We start from the raw sequence: 23,366 nt of genomic DNA on the forward strand, positions 1-23,366 counted from the left end.
GTTTGTAATCCAATGCATATCTTTGTAGCAAAAGTTGATGTCACTGCAAAACAATGTGGTTGCCATCATCTCCAATGTTTGTTATTATCTTACCACGACAGATTGGTGGGTTGATGCTGGAGGGTTGCTCCTTCAATGGGAGTCGTCTCTCCGAGAACCAGCGAGACTCTCCCAGTGTCTGCATCGTACCAAACTTTACTGTGGCCTGGATTGACAGTAAGGTCAGTACATTCAACAGAACAATCACCCACTGCATAGTAATATAAGTTTGTTTGTTTGTGCTGCTAAAAGCATACTGACTATGGTAGCTATTGCTATCCCTCTCCTTGGTGCTGAAAGGCCTTCTTGTTGTTATTACTTTTTAAATTGATGATAAGACTCATTTGTAACCCAGCCTTTTGGCCACAGAGATGGCAAAGATGTGCCAAAAAGTCAAGTCTACTCTGTTCTACTCACAAATCACACAATCTGTATCATAGTGTTGTTGTCTGCTGTAAAAGCGCTTTGTCAGTGTTAAAAGCGCTTTGTCAGTGTTAAAAGCGCTTTGTCAGTGTTGTTCAACCCAGGAGCCTCAGCTCCCGCCCCCCCTACTTAGCCCCTCGCGGGGTCATCTGGGGGTAAAGATATGTAGATGTAGATGTCATTGGTATCTTGTAGTTTGCCTATTGTAGAAGCAATTCTTAAAATTTTATGGACTAATGATCAATTGTAAATCATCAAATTATACTTTTTATGAATCCCCTCTAAGATTGATCTACTGTACCCTTGTAAATGCAGAAATGTTTGCAGTGGTTTTGACATGCTCGCGGTGGTTTTATGTCCGCAGTTTTCGCAGTGACTGCTTTACTGCAAACTTAAAACCACCGCAAACATTTTCCATTATAGTTTGTGACTGCAGTCTATGGTGCTACTGTGAACACTCTATTTTCCCACTATCCCGAAAGTAAATCCCTGCAAACTTAAAGGCATTTACAGTATCTATGCGCTTTGAATGATGCAATGTAACATTGTGTCTGATTGGTGCAGGGAGCTGACCCCTACCCAGAGGAAGAGGTCATCCAACTGCCGCTGTACTTCAGCGCGGATCGCGACCGTATCGTGAACCAGGTCAAGGTTCCGTGTGGAGGCAACCAGGACCAATGGGTGCAGTGTGGAGCCGCTCTCTTCCTCAAGAGTCAGTGATGACATCACCCAACTTGTGTGCAAATGGACTGGTGATGTCACACAAAGCTGTGTTATTAGGAAAACGTTATGTACTACCTAAGAACAGCTCAATTTCCATACTTCTCTGTAGAGACATCTCAGTGTGGTGTATAGATGTACTTGTATTTTGACCTTAAAAATTTAAACTGAATATAAAAGATTGAACACTTTGAAGTATTTTTGTGTGTATGTAGAGACGATATGACACCGCAATTTATTTGTGAAGAAGATTGACTAACTATCTTGTATATATGCTTGTGATGAAAGTTCTAAAAGTGGGGATAGAAATAACCTGATGTAAAATAATGTCATAGAATGTCTATTATTTTGTGCATTCCATTTTAACGTTACCTATGTGATGAAACACTGTGTAAGAAACTGCTATAAAAAAGATAGTATACACATATGTTGTTATTGTAAATTTCAAGTGTTTATTGATGCTTCCATAGAGCATATAGTAACATGAAGAGGATATACATGTACATGTCAGACAGTTTTGGGTCAAAGCATGCTTCTTACTACATGTGTATCTATCCAACTTGTGCATTAATTGGTCTCTAATGTGTTGTTTGTTGCTCAATATGCCCTGCCTAGTGTTTTTCAACATTCTCATATTGGCAACCCTTTGCAATCTTTTCTTTATGTGACACTGTTTTTCCAGCACACATGGAAAACAAAGTGAAGACAGTGCCAGAGACATTCTTTTGAAATTGGGTCTAACCCTTTTGTTTGGTTTATCTTTTTCCCCAGCCAATGTAACATCTATATACTGCTACTATTAGTCGCAACACCTGCTTAGTTACATCCGTAAATGCTGCCTAGTTACAGCATCTCCAGTTGTGTTGGTGGCCATGCTAATTAGATTCCAGTCAGGCTTTATAGAAATGTGATATGCGTTGTGATATACAAAGATTAATAAACATTACGTCGTATATCTCTGTTGTCTATGAATTTTTTATCTTTGCACTTTTGAAAGTTGTTCGGTCTAAGATGCTATCAAACATATACAGTGTGGATGCACATGTCTGTGTACTAGTGTGCAGACATGTTGTTAAACTGACACATTAAAGATTGCAAGGGATAGAATACAACTACATGTAGCTTGAAAGGTACTTAATCAACATAGTTAATTAAAATAGAGACTGAACATACATGTAGGTTGGCATAGGACTAAAACATTTTGAGGTTTGAAAACTGAGCAAACTTTATTTGCATATGCATTACACTAGCATATTATGTTATACGCGTTATATATATATATATATATAGAGAGAGAGAGAGTTTTGTTTTTCAACATTATCAAGCATACATTTACCAGGAAACTAAGGTGTGTGTACTTTTGTTGAGTGTTAAGCCACACTCTTAATTTCATGGATGACATCCCCTGGAGACCCCAAAGTAATGCCAACGGGTAAAAAAAAAAATTTAGAAAAAAATGCTGCTGAACCAGGACTAAACATCCAGCCCATTATTTTTCCAGGCTTGAATTGTCTTATCTTCACCTCGATCTAGTAAGACTGCAACAGACAATTGTCACCATTTCAATAATGTTTTACTGCCATTACAAGGGCGCTGTGCTGACTGTGTGCCCCTTACCACGGGGAGCAGATGCCCAGCTTAGAATTCTGATTGATCAGTCTCTCTATTGGGTCACATGCGGCCACATTTTTTTTTTTTTAGAACAGGCAAAAATCAACTTGCTTGCATCATCCATAAAGTTGAGTCAGTGTGGCTTTACCTAATTGACATGTGGTAACTCTATACCATGATGAATCCGTGCTGCAAGAGTTACAATAGATCTAGCGATTTACACGGTAGCCTTGTATTAGGGACCCTGCGGAAAAGATCTTCCACCGCCGATTCTGAGAAACCTGCTACTAGAAAAGGCCTCAGGCCATGAGACCATATATGGAGCAAGGTATTTAATGTTAAACATAATGTTACCTGCATACAGCATGTTGATACCTGAGCTAGTCTATCGGAAAATAAGAGATACACATGAGTAGTCCACATCGTCGCTATTTTGGCATAGCAGATTCCACAGCCTTTGTGGGTATCACGCCCCTCCTCCAGTAGTTGGTCACGCCCATCTCAGGTGTCCGAATTTTGCTGTACACAAATTAGTCGCTAGGTTCACAATCAGCTGGGTGCAGTGCCAAGCTCGGTCGATCTGAGCATTTCTTCCTGGTGACGTGTCAAATTAGTGTTAACGAACACTTTTCGCGATAAAACAGGCCAGATAACAGCACATTAAGGTGTCCCATACGTTGCTGATGCTAGCTGCAAGCTCTGATCCTTTCTTAGGACGATAGGTAAGTTTTTTCCCCGGGCGATTTCGGTGTGGGAGGGGGGCGGAACGTGACAGACGTGTAAGGAGGTAAACAACTCCTGATGTTGACGTAAAATTTATTCATTCAATATTAACGTCTAGACATCAGTGTCGTAAAGCCACGGGTGGTAGCATACACTTGGCGTACACCTAGCATCGAAGCTTTTTTTTCGTCGACGCTACCCAGTGCAAAAGACTACCCAAACAAAATTATTGCCAGAATTCCGATAGTATCTCAGAAATCTGTAACGTTATGTCAATGACGGTCAGACCGAAGACAATTCTTAGACAACAAAGCACATTTTATGTTATGTTACGTTCTGATTTGACATTTGTATCATTGTTATATATTCATATTCTTATAACTACAATCTCCCTTTTGTATGTTGAGTTTTCTTACTCTTAGAACGCATTTCATAGGATTATTCAGGCAAAACTGGAGTGATGCCCCAAGCAAAAGATTATCTGGGTGATTGCACAAGTAAAATTGGATAGTGACGTTAACGTTATATGTGTGTCAAGCTTTCTATGGAGATTAGAGACCAAACATAACAAGTTAGAAAAACAGTCTTTCATCTAAATTAAGTGATGACATGCAAGCAGGGCTCCAAATGTGCTATCTCTGCTGTCTTCAATAATGTAAATCATGTAATTTCACAGCAATTATAAAGACAGATAGCAGTGTTTTTAATTCATAGTTGATACAGTACTGGTAATGTTAGTCGTAAAAAGAAGGCATATCCGCTGTGTCATGAATTTGCACTGCAAAAAAAACTGTGAAACTTAAAAAAAATACCAGTAATATGTCCCCTTCTCCTAATTGGAAATTTAGTTCCTGCAGACTTTGGAACTATTTACAATACATTAATGAAGTGATGTAACTTACTTGTAACATTACATATATTCAAAAAGGTAACCACAGAAGCAGAAAAAGCATAGGGCAATCACTGACACTTCATAAGACTTCTACAGGAGTTTTTTTACGAGATGCTTAGTCAACTGTGTTATTGTTAACGTCACAGACCGGTCATTCACTCTGCAGAAGCCATCAATTATTGTGCCACTGTGACGCAAACACCTGTAGACTCCCCTATTGTGTTTGCAGGTTGTCAGACTGGTTCTACGAATTACGTCATTGTTTTGATTGGGTGTCGAACCTTGAAGAAAACCCTTCAGTCGAAAAGTAAAAAATCAAAATCCATTACTGTAAATCCTTATGTTGAACTTTTGCAGCGGTCACCACTCCACCATGAATATACGTTTGCAGTGTATTAGTATTACTATGATACAATCATTCATTGTTAATTCATACCATTAATTACTTGTTTATCCTTATTGTATCATTATTATTCTATGTATTACTTTACTTTATTATCATATATCATAATCAATTTTGTTTAGTTTAAAGGAGGAGGGCTAAGTATAAGCTTCACAAGCTTTTTCCCTCCGCCTGCACCTGTTTTATCCATTGTTTTCGTTTTGTGTTTTAATGTAATACTTGTGTGCGAATAAATAAACAAACAAACAAACAAATAAACAAAACAAACAATAGAATTGTTTAACAACCTCAAATTTAGGACACATCAAAGACCCCCTTTCCCTCCTACCAAGAAGAATAAAACCATTGCAAAAGCAATTAAATGTACACTATCTTATCATGTAAGATATGAGGGGATAGGAACTTGACATATTTCTGACAATAAAAAATTCTGACCAAATGCAACAAATGGAGGGGATAGATCAATAGATCAAACAACCCATTTACTCAGTTTATGATGCATAAAGTATTGATTATATCCTTATCCTTGTATTTATTACATCGTCCCAGGATGAAAATTGATCGTTGATAAAAAGCCTGACACATTTGATTGGGAACATTACAACAGCTGTCAACAGGAGACAAGACTCAGGTACTAGTAAGGTAGTCAATGGTTAAATTATTCACCAGTCTGGCCTTCCTAAAGCCTAGAAGATTACCAGCAACTTTTGTTCAGGTTCATGTTTGTTATCATTCTTCAGTCATGAATGTGCGTATGGATTATGTTGTGAATCCCGTGTTGACTTTTGACCAGGTGTTGTAGAGCTGTATCCGTGACGACCAGGTAAACATGGCGGAGCAGAGCCAGGGAGGTGGAGCGGGAACCCAACCGTCAGCGGCGGGAAAGGGTGGAAAGTCACAGGTAACTATCTCTCGCCTTACACTAGAAACGCTAAAGCTGTCATGAGACGACTTTTGCGGAGACATCTCCGCAAACGCCTCTTTATATATACTGCGGCAACCTTTCCACTAGGAAATTTAGCATTTTCTGAGACGTTTTCTGTCAAGACGTCTCAGGAAAAGCTAGTGTAATATGTGCACATGTCTTCTCCCAACGCAATAAAAACAAGAAGACTCACAATGTTGTTTAATTACTGCTCTGCTTTTCAATTCCTCTTAATTTCTTACAGGGCCTTTGTCTACCGTACATCGCTCTAGAATATAACATCAACTCTCAAAATTCCACCAAGTGCCATTATATTGCCACATGAGAAAAATATGTGAACCTTTTATAAGTGATTAAAAAGACATGTACCAATGTAGCATCAGTTATCCTCAGGAATATGCACTTGAGATATTCAGGTGTTCAAGGCAATCTTGAACAGACCTCTATGATAACGTCTTTTTATGTGGCGGTATAATGTCACCCAGTTGAATTATGAGGATGTTAGATCTGTTGCAGATTCATTAAAAACTAGATACAACAGACATAACGTAGCCTTACAAATATGCATCAATATTTTGGTGCGACAGTCCCGAGCCAATAGAAACAGTTCTTACGGACAGATAAACAGGACTCGCAGTTCTGCACTCGTTCACATACAAGGATGTCCTCTATATAGATCTGTTTATGGTTAACCATATTCAGACAGTCTGTGTGTTGTTCTTTTTCAAAGAATGGATTTATAAGGTATACATAGCATTTTGCTAAAGTCTACAGTTTGATTGAACAAAGTCTTCTTCGTTTCACAACCTTCTTTTAGTTCTTCCGTAGACTTTGTTCGATTGATCTACCAACCAATAGTTTGATATTCTTAAAACTATTGTTGAATTGACATATTCGGCAACTGTGTGTTTCACTCTCACTACTTCTAACATTAATAGCATTTGTTTTGTTGTTTGATTCCCTCCCAGCTTGACAACCTACCCAAGGAGGAGCTCATCAAGTATGTAAAGAAGCAGCTGATGGTTTTACAGAAGACAAAGGCAAAATGTGAAGGTATGTAGAAATGTGTTGTCACAGTACATCCAACAGCTCCTGCCCTTGAAGACTCTAATGGCCAGCTTACTCCAAAACAGATCAATCATCTTGTAAGCAATAAAAGGGACTGGAAGAACTTGCAGTAGCAGCCTACCGATGATAATTGTCAGATGAACAATACGTAGTGCTACAGAGATTTCAAAATGATTTATAGTGAAAAACATTGTAGTTCTAGCTTACCTATGATATGTAAAGAAGTCAATATAATCAGGGTTGGACAAGTTTGCTAAAATTCACTTGTCCTATCGGGCAAGCGCATAGAAAATTTACATTTCACTTGCCCAAAATTCGAATGTCAATTTTATATGCATTTTTACTTCCAGCAATGGAATTCTTATTATTGCCTCTATTTTTCTATGTTGACCATTGCTTGGTGTCATGGCTGTAAAAAGTGACAAGTTTATCAAAATCTCACTCAATTGAAAAATCTTGCTTGCCTGATCGGGCAAGTGGGGTACATGTAGGTCATGCACTTGCCCAATCAGTACTTTCACTTGCCCTGGGCAATAGGGCTAGTGGACTTGTCCAACCCTGATAATGCTGAATAACACAAATTGGATGTTGTAGCCAGACATGTTGATATTTACATGTATGTGAAAGTAAAGGTCACAACAATATTTTTGTATTATCTGAGTACAACACGGATGTTGCTGATGTTGTTGGAAGACTGACGTGTTGTTATCGACATTTCTTTTCCTAGAGCTGAACACTGAACTCGTGAAACTGAAGAAAGAAAAGGAAGCATCTGCAGAGGCCAATAAGGACTCCAACAAGGAAGACCAGGTAATTCTTATTCAGACATGTAGAACTTTGGCATGAACAACATTCAACCAGATCATGAAAGTGAAAATAAAAGTCCTCCTCTACAATGTGATAAATTGCAGACCTAGGTAATTCTTATTCAGACTATAGAAGTTTGTCATAAACAACATTCAACAGGAACATGCAAAATAGAAATAAAAATTCTCTACAATTTGAAAAATTGCAGCCCTAGCTCAAGTCGTGTTCATATTTGTCACGATTTATTGATGTTTCTGACAATGAACTATAGCCTAAATAAAAGAATTTCACCCTTCCACATCTAGGCCACTTTGTCAAAGATGCAGACAGAAAAAGAAGAGCTACAAGCAGAGAGAGACAAACTCAAGGCTGCAAATGACCAGCTGCAAGCAGACAAGGAGGGTTTGCTGTCAGAGAAATGTGATCTGCAGAAACAGCTAGAGGATAGCCAACAGTCCCTGCAGACACAGTGCAACAAGATGAGGGAAGAGCGGGAGATGATCATGGGGGAGATGAACAGTGCCATGATGAAAGTAGAGGAGCTCCAAAGGGAGAAGTTACAGTGGAAGGACCAAGTGGACAGCCAAGCCGAGGACTTTGCCGAAGTCAAGAAGGCAAAGCAGACACTGCAGCAACAGCTTCTAGCAGCAACAAACGAGAACAGCAAACTGCAAGAGTCACTGTCAATTGCACAGCAAGAGATAGCTGTCATGAAGGAAAAGCTGGACAACATGATCACTGAGAAACAGGAACAGCAAGATGACATTCAGGGAAAGCTGCAAGAGGCAACAACAGCAATGGAACAGCTGAGGGGACAGGTGGAGACAGCTGAAACAGCAAAGGGTGACCTTGAGACACAACTTGAGGCCAGCAAATCACAGATTAGGACACTGGAAGAACAGCAGAAAGAGCTCAGGGATGGGTATGAAAAGATGGACAGTGAAAAGTCTGTGGAACAAGAGGAGCTAACCACTCTGAGGGAAGAGAAAACAGCCCTGCAGCAGAGGGTAGAGGAACTTGAAAAGCTGCAGGAAGAATTGACAGCAAAATTGGAAGCAGCAAACACCTCAATAGCAAAAGTAAAAGAAGAGCTAGAGTTAAAACACACCAACGCTCTGGATGAGATCCAAAAAGAGCATGAGCAACAGCAAGGGCAACTTAAACAGGAAATAGAGGTGGTCAGGGGTGAAGGAGCAAAGTTCAAAGATGAGAGGGACCAGGTCTTGTCTGAGAAGGAGCAATTACAGGGGCAATATGAAAAGATTATATCTGAGAAAGAACAATTAGAAAACAATGGGGAGCAGGCCTCATCTCTGAAGACACAACTAGAGTCAGAAAAGGAAAACCTGCTGGCTGAAAAACAGCAGCTGCAAATGGAAAAAGAACAGCTACAAACAGAAACAGAACAGCTGAAAGCAGATAAAGATCAACTACAAACAGCAAAAGAGCAGATGGAAACGGAGAAAGAACAGCTGCAAACAGAAAAAGACCAGTTACAAACAGAAAGGGGTCACCTGCAAGCAGAAACAGAACAGCTACAAACAGATAATCAGCAGCTGGAAACAGAGAGAGACCAACAGCAAACAGAGAAAGAACAGGCACAGGCAGACAACCAGCAGCTGAAGACCAATGTTGAACAGCTAGAAAATGAGAAAGAACAACTTTGCTCTGAGAAAGAACAGCTATGTACTGAAAGGGACCAAGCTGTTGCTGAGAAAGAGGAGGTGCAAAGTAAGATGGATCAGGTGCTTGTTGAGAACGAAGAGCTGAGGAAGGAGAAGGACCAGGCTGCTACAGACAAACAGCAGCTACAAGCAGAGAGGGACCAGGCAATATCTGACAAGGAAAGGATGGAGACTATGAAGGCTGCAGGAGACCAAGAGCAAAGTGAAGAAAGAAATCAAGAAAGGACTGAGTTGGACCAACTTATGGTAGAAAGAGATCAACTTCTGGTAGATGTTGAACAGCTGAAAGGGGAGTTAGACCAAGCTACAGCTGACAAAGAACAGCTGCAAAGTGAGTGTAATCAGATAACAGCTGCAAAGGAACAACTAGAAAAGGAAAAAGATGAAGCTGTAGCTGAAAAGACACGGCTACAAAGTGAGAGAGATCAAGCTGTGCATGACAAGGAACAGCTGCAAAATGAAAAAGATGAAGGTGAAACTAGCAGAGGAAACTTACAGCATGAAATAGAACAAATCACTGCCGCTAAAGAACAGGTACAGCAGGAAAGGGAGCAGGCAACAGCTGCGTTTGAACAGCTGCAAACTGAAAAGGATCAAGTTGTAGCAGAGAGGGAACAGCTTCAGAAGGAAAGAGATCAGGCTGTGGCTAAAAATGAACAGATTCAAGCTGAAAAAGACCAAGCACTGACAGCTAAGGAACAGCTACAACATGAACTGGACCAGGAAGTAGCAAAGAAGCAACAGCTTCAAGTGGAAAAAGACGAAGCTCTGACAGCTAAGGAACAGATACAGCATGAACTAGAGCAGGCTGTAGCTGCTAAAGAACAGCTGATTGAGATGCAGAAGTCCTTGAACGAACAGGATGAGAGTGAGAAAGACCAGACCATCAGACTGCTGCAGACAGAGAAGAATGAGATACTTAGTACGTTGGAAGAGATCAAAAATGAGAAAGAGGAAATTTTACAGATTACAGAACAGTTGCAGGTTGAAAAAGATCAAGCCTTCACCAGCAAAGAAGAGGTGGAAAAAGAAAGAGACCAAGTAATAGCTGTGAAAGAAGAGCTAGAGGGAAAACACGAACAGGTATTAGGGGATCTAGAAGCACTTCAGGCTGAAAAAGACAAGGTCTTGGCCGACATTGAACAGCTGCAAATGGAAAGAGATCAGGCTACAGCTGAGAAAGAACAACTACAAAGTGAAAAAGAGCAATTGATATGTGACAAAGACAAGATGCAAGCTGAAAAGGAAGAAGCTCTTGCTCATGTAGAACAAACAGAAAGGGAAAGAGACCAGGCCATCAAGGAGAAGGAGCATCTGCAAAAGGAAAGAGATCAAGCGAAGAACGTGGAGGATATCTCAAACAGTAAAGAAGAAGAACAAACACAAATGACAGCCAGTTTGCAGAGTGATCTTGAAAAAGTCAAGTCTGATCTTAAACAGAAGGAAGAAATTGCACACAAGCTAAAAGCCATGGCTGTCAAGCTCAAGCGGGAACTTGAAGAGTCGAGAAAGGAAAATTCTCGACTTAACAAGGAGCTCCAGACAGTCAAAGACCTCCAGAAGGAGCAAGAAGGAAAGATAGCAGCAAATTCGGGTGCTGATTCCCAACTGCAGCAACTCCAGGGAGAATATGAGAAACTTGAGCTGACGTATGAGGAGACGGCGGCTAACTTGGAGAAAGTTGAGAAGGAATTACAGGAGAGAGTCAAGCAGCATGAAGACCTATGCCAAGAGTTTGCACAGCTGAAGACACAGATTGTAGATTTGCAAGCCTCAAACGACTCAATAACAGATCTCAGCCACCATCTAGAAGGTCAAGTGCAGGAGCTACAAAAGCAGCTTGCACAGGCTGAGGAAGAGAGAGATGCACAGACGATTATGAAGGAAGAGAAAACTAGAGAATGTGAGCAGAGCGCCGAGAGGATCGGACAGTTGGAGAAACAGTTAACAGACGGACACAAGCAGCACCAGACAACAACAGAGCGCTTGGAGAGAGCTCTGCAGGAGGCCCAGCAGAGCAACGTCATGAATCTGGAGATCGCGGACTACGAGCGTACGGTGAGCGAGCTCAACCAGCAGGTCGCCATCCACGAGAGCAAGATTTCCGCGCTGAACTCTGAGATTGAAGGGAAGGAAGAGAGGATACATCAGCTGATGAGGCAGGTCACGACGACGGAGGAGTCCCTCACACAGGAACAGGAGAGAGCCAGCAAGCTGAAGGCTCTGCTCATCAAGGCTAAGAAAGATGTGGAGGAAGGGAAGAAGCTGCAGACTGAGAAGGGGAAGGTGGAGGCGGCGCTGCGGGGACAGCTGGAGTACTCGCAGCAGGAGATAGAGGGCCACAAGGTGCAGCTGGCCCAGGTCATGGCCGAGACACAGCAGCTGCAGCAGAAGGTGCTGTCCTCTGCCGAGGCACAGCGCAGGACAGCCGAGAAGCTGGAGGGCAGGGTCAGCAGCCTGGAACGGGAGAGGGATGCAGCGGAGACGCAGCTGGCAGAGGTCAGGGCGGAATATGACAGCTACAAGGTCAGGGTGCACAGCGTTCTGAAGCAGAAGACGAAGGCAGCTGTGCCTCAGATGGCAGCGGACATGGACAAACAGGAGAAGTTACAGCTGGAGCGACAAACACAGCAACTACAGAACAAGGTGGGGACTACTGTTACAGTGGCTTTTACTTCATAATTTTCCTTTCCATGTGAATTGTGAATTATAATAACACTTTATCCAATATAATGGTAGGAGTAAAGGAGATTTTTCTTGTGTTTTAGCTGAAACAATTCTGTAATACTAGTAGTTCATTTGAAATGCAGATCAGCAGTGTCATGGAGAGGGCTCTGTGAAAACTGCCAAAATTGAACCACAGTGATTCAGATATTTCAAAGATAATTGGGCCAGGGTTCTGGTCCGGCCTGATTCTCTGGACTTAAACCGTACCTTAATTTTCTATACCGGTACCCACCCCTAAATAAGACCTTACTATCGTTTTTTCCTCCAGGTGAAGGAGCTGACGGAGCAGCTGCAGGCAGCTGCAGAGGAACAGCAGGAGCTGCAGGTGCAGTACGAACAGCTGCAAAAACAGCACACGCAGCTGAGTCAGCAGCTCAGGGACAAGGACAGGGTCTGGCAGGGCAGGATCAACAAACTACAGGTCAGTTTTACTCAAGCACTCACACTCATTCAGTCACTCACTCACTCACTTACTCGGGCAGGATCAACAAACTACTTACTTATAACAAACTACAGGTCATTTTACTCACTCACTCACTCAGGGCAGGTTCAACAAACTACAGGTCAGCTTCTGTTCTCTTCATTCTCAATTCTTTCTTGCTCACTCATTTGCTAAGTCTCATTCATTCACTCACTCATTTACTCATTTATTCAATTATTCACTTATTCAGTCATTCACAAACCCATTCACTCATTCATTCACTCGCTCCCTCACTCCCATACTGGCAAGAGTTATTTTGAGTATTGATATGTTTAAAGAGTGGTACTAACAAAATGTTTGGATTAATCCCAAATTATCTAAATGTAAGTTCTAAGTAGGTCAGACTCTTTTAGTATTCTGGAACTCCTGAGATAAAAGTTGTGGACATAAGGGATAACATTATTATGTATGCTGATTTAATGTAATAATCATGTCCATTGTCATGTCATCTGTAGCTGGAGGTTGAGAACAGGCGTGAGGAACAGTCCCTGACAGTCAGCCAGCTGGAACAGCAGAACGAGTCCGTGACCTTGTCCTTCAAGGAGAGGATCAGCATGATGGAGGAACAGCACCAGCGCGAGGTCAACAGCCTCCAGGAGAAGCTCCAGACAGCCGAGAACGAGCTGACCCAGCTGAGAGCCGCAGACAGACACGTCAGCCCCCCTCCCACCCCCAGCCACGCCATCATGACCACACCCACACCGGAACAAGTCCAGGTACTGTAAATGCATTTTAGTTTGCGGGGATTTAGTTTCGCGGTAGTGGGAAAAAGGACTTTTCGTGGTGGTTTTAAGTTCGCGGTAGCACCATGCACTGTACACTCTTACTGCCATGGAAAAATATTCGCGGTGGTTTTAACTTCGTGGTGAAGTGGCCACCGCAAAAACCGTGAACGTAAAACTACCGCGAATATTTCTGCATCTGTTGTTGATATTGTTGAATATGTGATGCGTGCCTGTCAAATCATAGAAGTTTTAAACATTGTAAATTGGTTTGAATCTAGTGGCAGCACTACGATATCCAATAAAGTTATCTTGTATCTTGTAGGCGTGGTCTGCGTCCAACATGGCGGCCGTGGAACGCGAGGAAGGGGAGGGGATGGAGAACACGGAGGTGGAGTCGGTGTCGTCGGGACCGGGCCCGTCCGTGTCCACGACTCCGTCCATCGTAACTCTGGAGGATCTGCTGGCATCAGACGACAAAGTCATTTCAGGTGAAAACTTGGTTCCATTGTGAGCAAGCAATGTTGTACTGTGATGTTCATGTTTCTGCAGTGTCCATAGGAAAATGCTTTCGAAAATGGCACGAAAATATGTGCTTAGACTATAATTCCCATTTCCACATCCTTGCCTTAAGGCATGGGATGTTGTATGATATTGAGTTTAAATTAGGCTGTGACAGAACCAACAGCCGACATGAAAGGAAGATAGCATGATATATGTAGTAACAAGACAGCTGAATTTCATTCGCCACTTGCTATTTCAAGAATGTCCTCAGTTTGTGATTGCACAACGATCATACAATGAATATGAACAGGGGCTTACTGAACTTATTTTTCTTAGTTTTATTTGCCAATCAGTGCATAAATGTTAACTTCTCTCTCAAAGTTAACATGTACATGTAGTTGCAAAACTGTAAAATGGAAAATATGCTGCCTTAGTACGAGTGTAGACTCTAGCCGCCAAATCACAACATTCTACCTCTTATTTTTCAATGTAATAAGTAGTGCCAAAAAGCAGTTACTCAAGCAACTAGATATGACTTTGGAAAAACATACCCAGTTGCTTGAGGAACTGCTTTTTGGCATATCTTTTACCTGGATGTCTAACCTTCATTGACGAATCTAATGAATAATCTTTGTATAATCTGCAGGCACCAGAAGCCCCAGCATCATCACCCTGTCCCGCCACTCCAGTGTTCTGGAGGACACAGAGAGCATGAAGGCCAGCTTGTCTGCTACAGACACTAGCTACCAAACCACAACATTCAACCACATTTTTCCATCTAATGAATAATTTTTCTACAATCTGCAGGTACCAGAAGCCCCAGTATCATCACCCTGTCCCGCCACTCCAGTGTGCTGGAGGACACAGAGAGTATGAAGGCCAGCCTGTCTGCTGCTCACAAGAAGATAGAACACATGAGTGAGCTGCTGCACGAGAGTGAGGCCACCATCATGCGGCTCAACGAACAGACCAAGGTCAGTTTCTCCTTCGATGTGTCATTAAATTTTTGAAATGTTTGCAAAAAAAAGACCAAAGGGTGTTTTCTAGACTGTGAACATGCTGGAATTTTAACAAAGAAAATTGCAGTGGTTACAATTGTTTTTTTAAATCTTATTTACTTATGTTGTAGTACATTACACTGAGTCTCAGGCAGCATATTTGACCTTTGGGAGTCAACAGTTGGTTTTTTTTTTACAGTGTTGCTTATAGGCCAGTCTTAGATTGAGAGGCTACCATCCAGCCTTCCAGATAGTCCTCTAGAGAAGCAATGAATTGCTTGAGGGCGCTTTTTTTCCTATCAAGCATTGTGCGATTCAAGAACAGACAGGGGTAGTACCACACTGTGCACTTCCAGTCATTCACAATCTACCCTCTTCACCATTTCATTCTCACCATCATTTGAGGCTGCATTGCCAGCTTTTTTTAAAAGCATTTCTTGTTCCCCCAGGTTCTGAAGAACGAGATCCGTCGCCTGGAGCGTAACCAGGAGCGGGAGCGCGCGGTGTCAAACCTGGAGTACCTGAAGAACGTGCTGCTGAAGTTCCTGACGCTATCCTCCGGAGACGAGAAGCTGCAGCTCATCCCCGTCCTCACCACCATGCTCACACTCAGCCCCGAGGAGAAACAGGCGCTCACCACCATGGCTCAGGGTAAAATAACACTCAATCATTTCTTCATATGCAGACATTATAACTTACCAATGGTGTAGCCTCCTGCTGTAGTACTTGTGTACTATGTGGCCCAGGGCTTATTGGAAGCGGAGATGGGCGCTGGACCCGATGCATCTTCTGATCAGGGAGGTTGACCCCCTTGTTCTGATGTATGGGCAACTTTATCTTTAGACATTAGACATTGAGGTGGAACTTTTTTATTTTCACTTTGTTTGGATATTTGTGTTCTTGCATGTTTGCCCAAATGTAGTTGTTTGAATAGAAGTTGTCAGTAGAATGGCAAGAAGTAAGAGGAGTTCAGAGGTGGTAGTGCCAGATATGACAAACATTCAAGGTCATGGGGTTGAATGACTCAGATTTGACCCTGCTTTTCTCTCTGTCTGTATCAGGTGAGGAGGGGCCACCAGATGTGGAACCCAAATCTGCTGGATGGAGCACCTACCTGCACCGCTGGTCAGGACTGCAGTAGTTCTGTACGTCCGCTAGGGGGAGCTCCTACCTGCACCGCTGGTCTGGACTGCAGTAGTTCTGTACGTCTGCTAGGGGGAGCTCCTACCTGCACCGCTGGTCAGGACTGCAGTAGTTCTGTAACAGGCTGCTAGGGGGAGCTCCTACCTCCACCGCTGGTCAGGACTGCAGTAGTTCTGTACGTCTGCTAGGGGGAGCTCCTTCCTGCACCGCTGGTCAGGACTGCAGTAGTTCTGTACGTCTGCTAGGGGGAGCTCCTACCTGCACCGCTGGTCAGGACTGCAGTAGTTCTGTAAGTCCGCTAGGGGGAGCTCCTATCAACATCTTATCTATTGCCGGGATAGCACTGCAGTGATTTCGTCACCAGTTGACAACAAGAAATTACTGTTAAGGCCATTATGATAGTAATTTGGATCATGTAGAAAACTTTGTTGTGGTTATACTTATAGGCAATTCTGCCAAGAATTGAGAAGGAAATTTACCTTAAGTGTGACAGTGAGGTGAGAAAAAAAAAGAAGGCATTACCTGTCATTACTGGTGGAAAACAATTGACAATCACTGTTATGGCTAGTAGAATTTCTTGAGGCTTAACTTCACCAATTTTGATGATGTATGAATTATGAGAAGTATATAGTATATAATTACATAATTATTGTATATATAAATGTATATTGGTATTTGAATGAATTGGAAATAATTTGGTGTCATGTACTTGCCAAGTTGCCACTACAGCAAAGAAGCAAAGTGCAATGCAATGCCCTGACTCATGCACAAGCTTGTACACAGCTATAAGCCTGGTTCACATGTGTGTATATATTCAAGTCCTTTTGAGGTCCGTATGGAATTTTTAGCCTCTACCAGGCTCCACAGGTCACTGGAAAAATAATAGTAATTGGAAAAATATAGATGCATGACACACCAGAGGAGTAAGCTGTCTAAAGAGTTTGCAACCAACTTACGTTGCTGTCATGTTATCTGGCTGTATTTGTGCAATTTCTATCATTTTTCCGGGAGCTGAGGAGCCTGGTAAAGGCTAAAACTTCCATACGGACCTCAAATGGGCTAGAAAATATACATGTATGAACCCACCGTTAGATCATGTATAATGCTATCATAGAAGAGGTGTTGCTATTTCAGAGTTGTGACATCAAGATTATAGTCTTGGGATGTCACTGAGTCTGAATTGTGGATATGAGACTGAACATGTGAAAAAGAAAAGGAAACTGTTGTTGTTTTAGCCTGAAATCCAGTCTTCTTAGCTTTAGTCCCCGTTCACATATGTTTGTGTATATTCCAGTCCATATGAGTTGCATATTGACATTATTTGGGCCCAGGTAAAATTGAAGGCCGAAGAAAATGTTTTTCGGTTACATAACCAGACAACACAATGATGGGTCATAGTATATAACCAACATTTGACCAGCTTTATAGTCAGCCTAGTACACCATAATATAGCACTTTTTGTCACATTTATTGGTCTAACACAACAGAAAATAGCAGACAACTCTGCTTCCTTGCACAGCATATTTCTTGAGGTACATGTACAAACAGAATTATAAAAAAATGCTGTTAAATGAATAAAGTTAGTGATTGCAATGGAACATTTTGAAAAGACAGCATGTTGTAGCGCTAGAAAAGAGATATACAAAATTTAGTGTAAGGGTATTGTGCATTAAGGGTTGTGTTAATCATGTCTGAGATTTTTGCAGGTTTATTGTATCCTGTAAGTTATGTTCATGCAATAACAACACATTCAAGCTCATGTATTAGATGTGGCTTCCAAGAGATTCTTGTACACTGAAAGTGCCTTGAAGATAAAAATGTTTCTTTCATGGGGTAACGAGCATTTGGAGGGCGAAAGAGTGAAAACTTGTGTCCATTTGTAATGACAATGACAAATAATATGGACAGCTTACGTGTACCATGTGTTATGTTGCTCTTTGAATGGAATGATAAATAAACAGTATCATTTCCATTTGCAGTTGGAATTGTGTGTGTGTGAGGGAGAGAGTGTGTATGTATGTATGTAAGTATGTATGTGTGTGTGTGTGTGTGCGCGTGTGTGTGGATTTGTATGTGTTTGTACAAATGTATACCAGTACGTAACGTTCTACTACACCAGTGACTGTGCGTGTTGTGCGTGTTTTGCTTGTGTGAATAAATATTATTTCCGTTTGCACTTGAAATTGTGTGTGTGTGTGTGTGTGTGTGTATTATAATCTATATCTGTGTATATAAATCATATCTGTGTGTGTACATGTGTCATTGTGTGTTTTTGCTTGTGTGTACATGTATGTGGATGTGTCCCCAATGCTGTTACATTCGATGCAGTGGTAAGGACTATTAAAGATTGAGGAGCAGTACCGATCTATCAGCAGCATTTTAAGTACATGTAAGGGGGAAACATACGTCAACACGGAAGAAATATCAGTTGTATTATGAAGACCACCAAAGGAATTAGGTGACCATTAAGCGGGAAGTATTTGCCACCTCTGATAATTACATATTAGTGTGTCATTCAATGCCAAGTTTATACTGTTGTACAGCAACATGTTAGACATCAGATTATAGTGGTTGCGTTAATTAAGTGGGGCCGCGTGGCGCAGTTGCGGCATGTTCGCCTCGAGACCGAGAGGTTGCTTCGAGGTTGGTTCGAATTCGCCTTCCGTGTCACCGATGTTGTGCCCTTGGGAAAGGCACTTTACACGACTTTCCTCACTTAACTCAGGTGTAAATGAGTATCTAGCTGCGGCTAGTGGCCTTGGCGGGGCTTTGTGGCCGAGACAGGCCTTTAGGGTTTAAACATTAGCTTTCATGCTTTGGAAATTTTGCCAAAGTTGTCTGACATATGGTAAACCAGTAGAGCTCGTCGGACGACTTCATTTGCATAGAACAACTGAACGCGCCGTGCAGCAGGCTCCGTGCAAACACCACGTCTACCCGTTTCTTCACTTTCTCCTGACCTGACACCTGTTTCCACCCACGATGAGAAGAAGAACCAAGCAGATCCGCAGAAGAAAAGGCTCGAGGAGGCCATCGGACATTCTGAGGGCAGCTTTCGGCTCTTCCGACAGGAGACTTCAGCAGAAGGACGCCCAGCTTCTCAAGAAACTGAATTTGCCCGACCACCGTGATGACAACGCCTTGGATGCCGTCACTTCCTTGTTGTCTGATATCTTCGAGGTCCTCGCAGAGGAGATGTACCTGTTTGCTGCTCGCGTGTTGGGTATGGTGTGGCCTTCAAGGATCTACAGATACGAGAAACTGTCCAACTCCGCGTAATGTTTATTAACAACTGCGTCGCCTTGAAAGCGATGCAAAGTCGACACAGACTTGCTCGATCAACCTATCACGTGCAGATAAGAAACAGTCGAGCAGAATGGAGGATGGGCTTGTTTTGGACATAACATAAGTAGTTGATGATCAACCGAACGGATTGTAACTTGCGTTTGAGGAGTTTACACACTAGAAATGCCGTGGAATAACGTTAGTTACTAAATCGATCCTATGTGTAACGTTATATGTGCTATCATCAAGTGTTAACGCTACACCGGTAACGTTGGACTGTTCTGAAATGTTTTGAACTCGTGGGCCAAGAATTGAAGAAAGGGCAAGTCATCAGGAGGTACATCTGAGTGTATGGGTAGCCAGGAGGACGGCAGTGCTTTATTTATGAATGAATGATTTTATTCCTCAACAATCGCACAAGAAACGATGTATGGCAACCAATAACAACTAGTATAGTAGAACAATAACATTTATGGAACAATCATTGACATTTTTGTATGACGAGTGGACGTTGCGCTTCTAAAGGTTAGGACACATGGCAGTGTTTTCGTTGACGCTTCTGTGGCTGCTGACAACTATCTCCATAACGTAGATGAACGATGAAACTTGAAAACCACTGACGGGAAGACGTTGGCAAAAATTAAACTTCTCATGTTTGTAAGGTAGACCTCAGGCAAGATAGGGAAATTACTTCTGTTTTTGCTGCTAACGCAATGTGTGAACTAACCGGCTTAATGTCATATAATGACATGCATGTGAATATTCTTAATATCCTATAACTGTTATAGCGTAGTGCTAAGAACAAAATTTTAAAATGTCAATGTCGATTTACATTTGAATGATATATGTGGGTGTTATTTATTACTGATCTAGCGGTTAAGATTGTTCAGTACAATGTGCATTTCTTGTGACTTGACGCTCGATGTATCTTGTGTAGTTGGATTCGTAACTCTAATTGTACCAAATAAAAATTGATATCTCATAAAAATCATTTGTACTCGACTTTCTAGTGTGTTGATTAAGCTTGGTTGTTTTTCATTCACCTTATTCAAAATAAAAAGTCCAACTTGCTCGGGATTTGAGGTTGCAGGTACCGATCGAGGATCTAGAACGTCTAAAAAGAGCTAGAGAGGATCACCAGGACTTGTTCCGGCAACTTGCCCCAGATGATGATGAATTTCCACTCCTCTGGTCTTGGAGAATTTGCAGATAGCTACTCCGTGCGCACGCATTTTCGTTTGATCATCTGATGCAAAGTCAGAACAAGGGAGTCATGAACTGATGAACTCCTATCAAAAATGCTGTTTTGAAATATGATCGTTCATAGAACACAGGTCATCTGAGGACACGAGAGGACGGCGTTCTACAACACCGTCTCCTTAGTGCAGTCGTTTGAGATGTGCTCTTGTTCTGATATATCTAACGTTAATTATTTGCCGTACCGTACGTTTTACCGTACTACATACAACTGATATATAAGGCACCTCTTAAAAAGACACGAAGCAAAAGATCTGATCAGGTGAATTTCATTGGTTGTCCTTGTAAATATTAACGTTTACAAGAAGTAGATATTGTACTTGGCAAATCATTGCATATATAGTATTAAATATTTCATATGTACAAATTCCATTAATCTTAAAATCTAACTTACATCTTTTACAACATCGCTGATGTTTCCGTCGCTGGTACATGTTGTTCAACAACAATATATGTAGCCTGAGGCAGTGAACAGGTGTAACAAAAGTTACAGTGCACACAGTGACACTTGCCGCGTTCTTAACATATGGCATGTAAAAGGACATTGGTCATGTATTTAACGTCACACAGCAGGGTTCAATGACAGTATGTTAAATCTGTATAAGGGCGAAGGTGAAGTATTCAACATCGCACACGGTACTGCTAACGTACTGTTCAAAACTCAGCTTGCCTGATTCTAGTACACATCTCCGTGCATGTCCGCACATGTCCACTGTGTTTAAGTGTAGGTTGACAGTTTTGATGTTGAACTTCGCCAAACGTCACACGGTGACCACGTCGATTCCCCTGGACTTGAACTCCAAGATGTAAAGGTCCTCGGGATCAAACTCTTCCTCCATCAGACAGCCGCAGAACAGTTTCCGAAGGCGTCTCCCCACTCTGCCAAGTCCACACTTGAACCTCTTCCACGTACTGGGCTTCTTGGTCTTCTGCGTGATGGACTGCTCTGCCTCTGGGTCTGGCAGTGTGATGGTTTCTGATCCTTCAAAGGTGATCTCCAGGGGATCCCAGCACACACAGCCGTTATTCGTCACCCTTCTCCTCTCCTGTAGCACTTCTGTCGGCTCGTCGGGTAGCGCCCACCAAGGTACCTGTTCTACCTGTAAACAACAAAGGGAACCTAGTAGCTGACATCCCTGATTTCAAGTAATGTTATGATGTTATTGATCGCTGTCAAACGTATTGTATGTATTATAGTTATTAGATGATAAGCGTTAGTATGACAAATATAAAGTAGTGTATATAGTAGAAATTTCTTGTATTTTATCGAAGAGGACTCCAGGAAGAGTATTGGTATATTAACACTGATGAAGATTCATTGATAATCAAACAAACAAACAAACATTTCAACAGTCTACCTGAATCAGCCCTTACCTGTCTACTATTAAGGAGTTCACCCTTCTTGTCATACAAAACAAACAGTAGAAGTTTAAACCTATCCCAAACTTACATCGCAGATACCAAACGTTCTGAAATAGAAAGAATTACCTAGTAAACCCTTCAATTGATAACTTATTCGACCGTCTTGGACTACCCCAGCCATTTGCTACATTTTGTTGTGATTTGCTTGTTATTTTTATTGTACATGTATTTGTCTCTTTCAGGTGTAATATTTGTAAGTAAAATTTTGCGTCCTGTGCTTTCCTTTGTTGATCAATAAAAATGAAAATAAAGTACCTCGAGGTCGGCGTCCATGTGACTGTCATATGCGTGATGAACGTCGGCGACGGCGACGCTTGTGCTTGCGTGTCCGTCTTCATCCGAAGAGTAAGCATAGAAGGAGTTATCCTTCTCCCAGCTTGTTGGATCGTGATACTTGTGCAGAGACTGGTAGAAGGATGCGTTCGGGGGTGACTGTGCTTTGGATGGAGCGTCCACGTGAACTTCAGCTTGGACCACGACGGAGTTTTTCTCCGGAGAACTTGACTCCGGCTTCTCGACCACAGTCTGTTGTTCTCTCAGCGACGCCTCCAAGGGTTGTTTCAGCTGGATGTCTTCAAGTTCAAGTTCTTTCTCTGGAGAACTTGACTCCTGCGTCTTGACCGCATTTTCTTGTTCTCTAAGCGACGCCTCCAACGCTTGTTTCAGCTGGATGTCTTCAAGTTCAAGTTCTTTCTCCGGAGAACTCAACTCCTGCGTCTTGACCACAGTCTCTTGTTCTCGCAACGACGCCTCCAACGCTCGTTTCAGCTGGATGTCTTCTAGTTCAAGTTCTTTCTCTGGAGAACTTGACTCCGGCTTCCCGACCACGGTCCGTCGCAGCGACTCCTTTAACGCTTGTTTCAGATGGATGTCTTCAAGTTCAACATCGCTGACTCCCTCTTTCTCCTCAAAGAACGAGCAGTCGCTGCATTTCGCCAGCATCTCGTCTATGTCTACGGACGTCAGACTGCTCACGGAAGTCCACACACTGGGGTGGCGCTGCCTCCGCATCAGGGCACCTGACCAGGGAATCCCTGCCATGACGTCATCTATGGTCTGTTGCCGTCTGAACCGCGAAAACAGCGGCATGTCTGGGAGCAGTGTACGAGCACGTCCGGCCAGGAAAAATTCGATCGTCTTGTGTTGGTTGTAGAACACTTTCGTCTTCCATGGCAACTCGTCAACGTTACGAACGCCATAAAGATGTTCCAGAACATGGGTCATACCAAAATGAGCTGTTTCGATGTTCCTTGTTATTTGTACTGTTAACTTGTGACTTTCCTGAAGTGTAAACAATTCTGATGTCTGTAGGGTAAATCTACAAATAGATCTAGAAATCATCGTACACTCCTCAATCGTATCAAATAGTATTTGTGCACATCAATGTTTAAGATAACTATTTATCAAGACCTGAAAAATCAAGGTTTTTCGTGCTGTCTTCAGGAATAGAACCGTAATTTGCAAGAATATTCTAGTGGCGGAAACAGTTATAAAGTCGTGGATTGGAAATAGAAATATTACTTTACTAGTA

The 23,366-nt window shown here is 42.1% G+C and overlaps 2 protein-coding genes across 2 annotated transcripts in view; both read left to right on the plus strand.

Moving 5' to 3' along the window:
- LOC118419363 (cytoplasmic dynein 2 heavy chain 1-like) overlaps positions 1 to 1,354 on the plus strand; it is an 8,808-nt gene extending 7,454 nt beyond the window's left edge. Inside the window, exons 12-13 of the mRNA XM_035825724.1 lie at positions 102 to 221; positions 1,027 to 1,354. Of these exons, the coding sequence (XP_035681617.1) occupies positions 102 to 221; positions 1,027 to 1,182 (276 nt within the window). The 3' untranslated portion in view covers positions 1,183 to 1,354. The remainder of the gene's footprint in view (positions 1 to 101; positions 222 to 1,026) is intronic.
- Positions 1,355 to 3,308: 1,954 nt separating this feature from the next.
- LOC118419532 (GRIP and coiled-coil domain-containing protein 2-like) lies at positions 3,309 to 17,847 on the plus strand. The gene is made up of 12 exons (XM_035825951.1): positions 3,309 to 3,515; positions 5,605 to 5,712; positions 6,705 to 6,789; positions 7,532 to 7,614; positions 7,917 to 11,942; positions 12,292 to 12,444; positions 12,960 to 13,220; positions 13,552 to 13,717; positions 14,377 to 14,447; positions 14,609 to 14,704; positions 15,178 to 15,379; positions 15,790 to 17,847. The coding sequence occupies exons 2-12, from the start codon at positions 5,641 to 5,643 to the stop codon at positions 15,867 to 15,869; spliced, it is 5,295 nt and encodes a 1,764-aa protein (XP_035681844.1). The 5' UTR covers positions 3,309 to 3,515; positions 5,605 to 5,640; the 3' UTR covers positions 15,870 to 17,847.
- The last annotated feature ends 5,519 nt before the right edge of the window (positions 17,848 to 23,366 follow it).

The sequence above is a fragment of the Branchiostoma floridae genome, chromosome 7 (genome assembly GCF_000003815.2).
Source record: "Branchiostoma floridae strain S238N-H82 chromosome 7, Bfl_VNyyK, whole genome shotgun sequence".
Taxonomy (NCBI): domain Eukaryota; kingdom Metazoa; phylum Chordata; class Leptocardii; order Amphioxiformes; family Branchiostomatidae; genus Branchiostoma; species Branchiostoma floridae.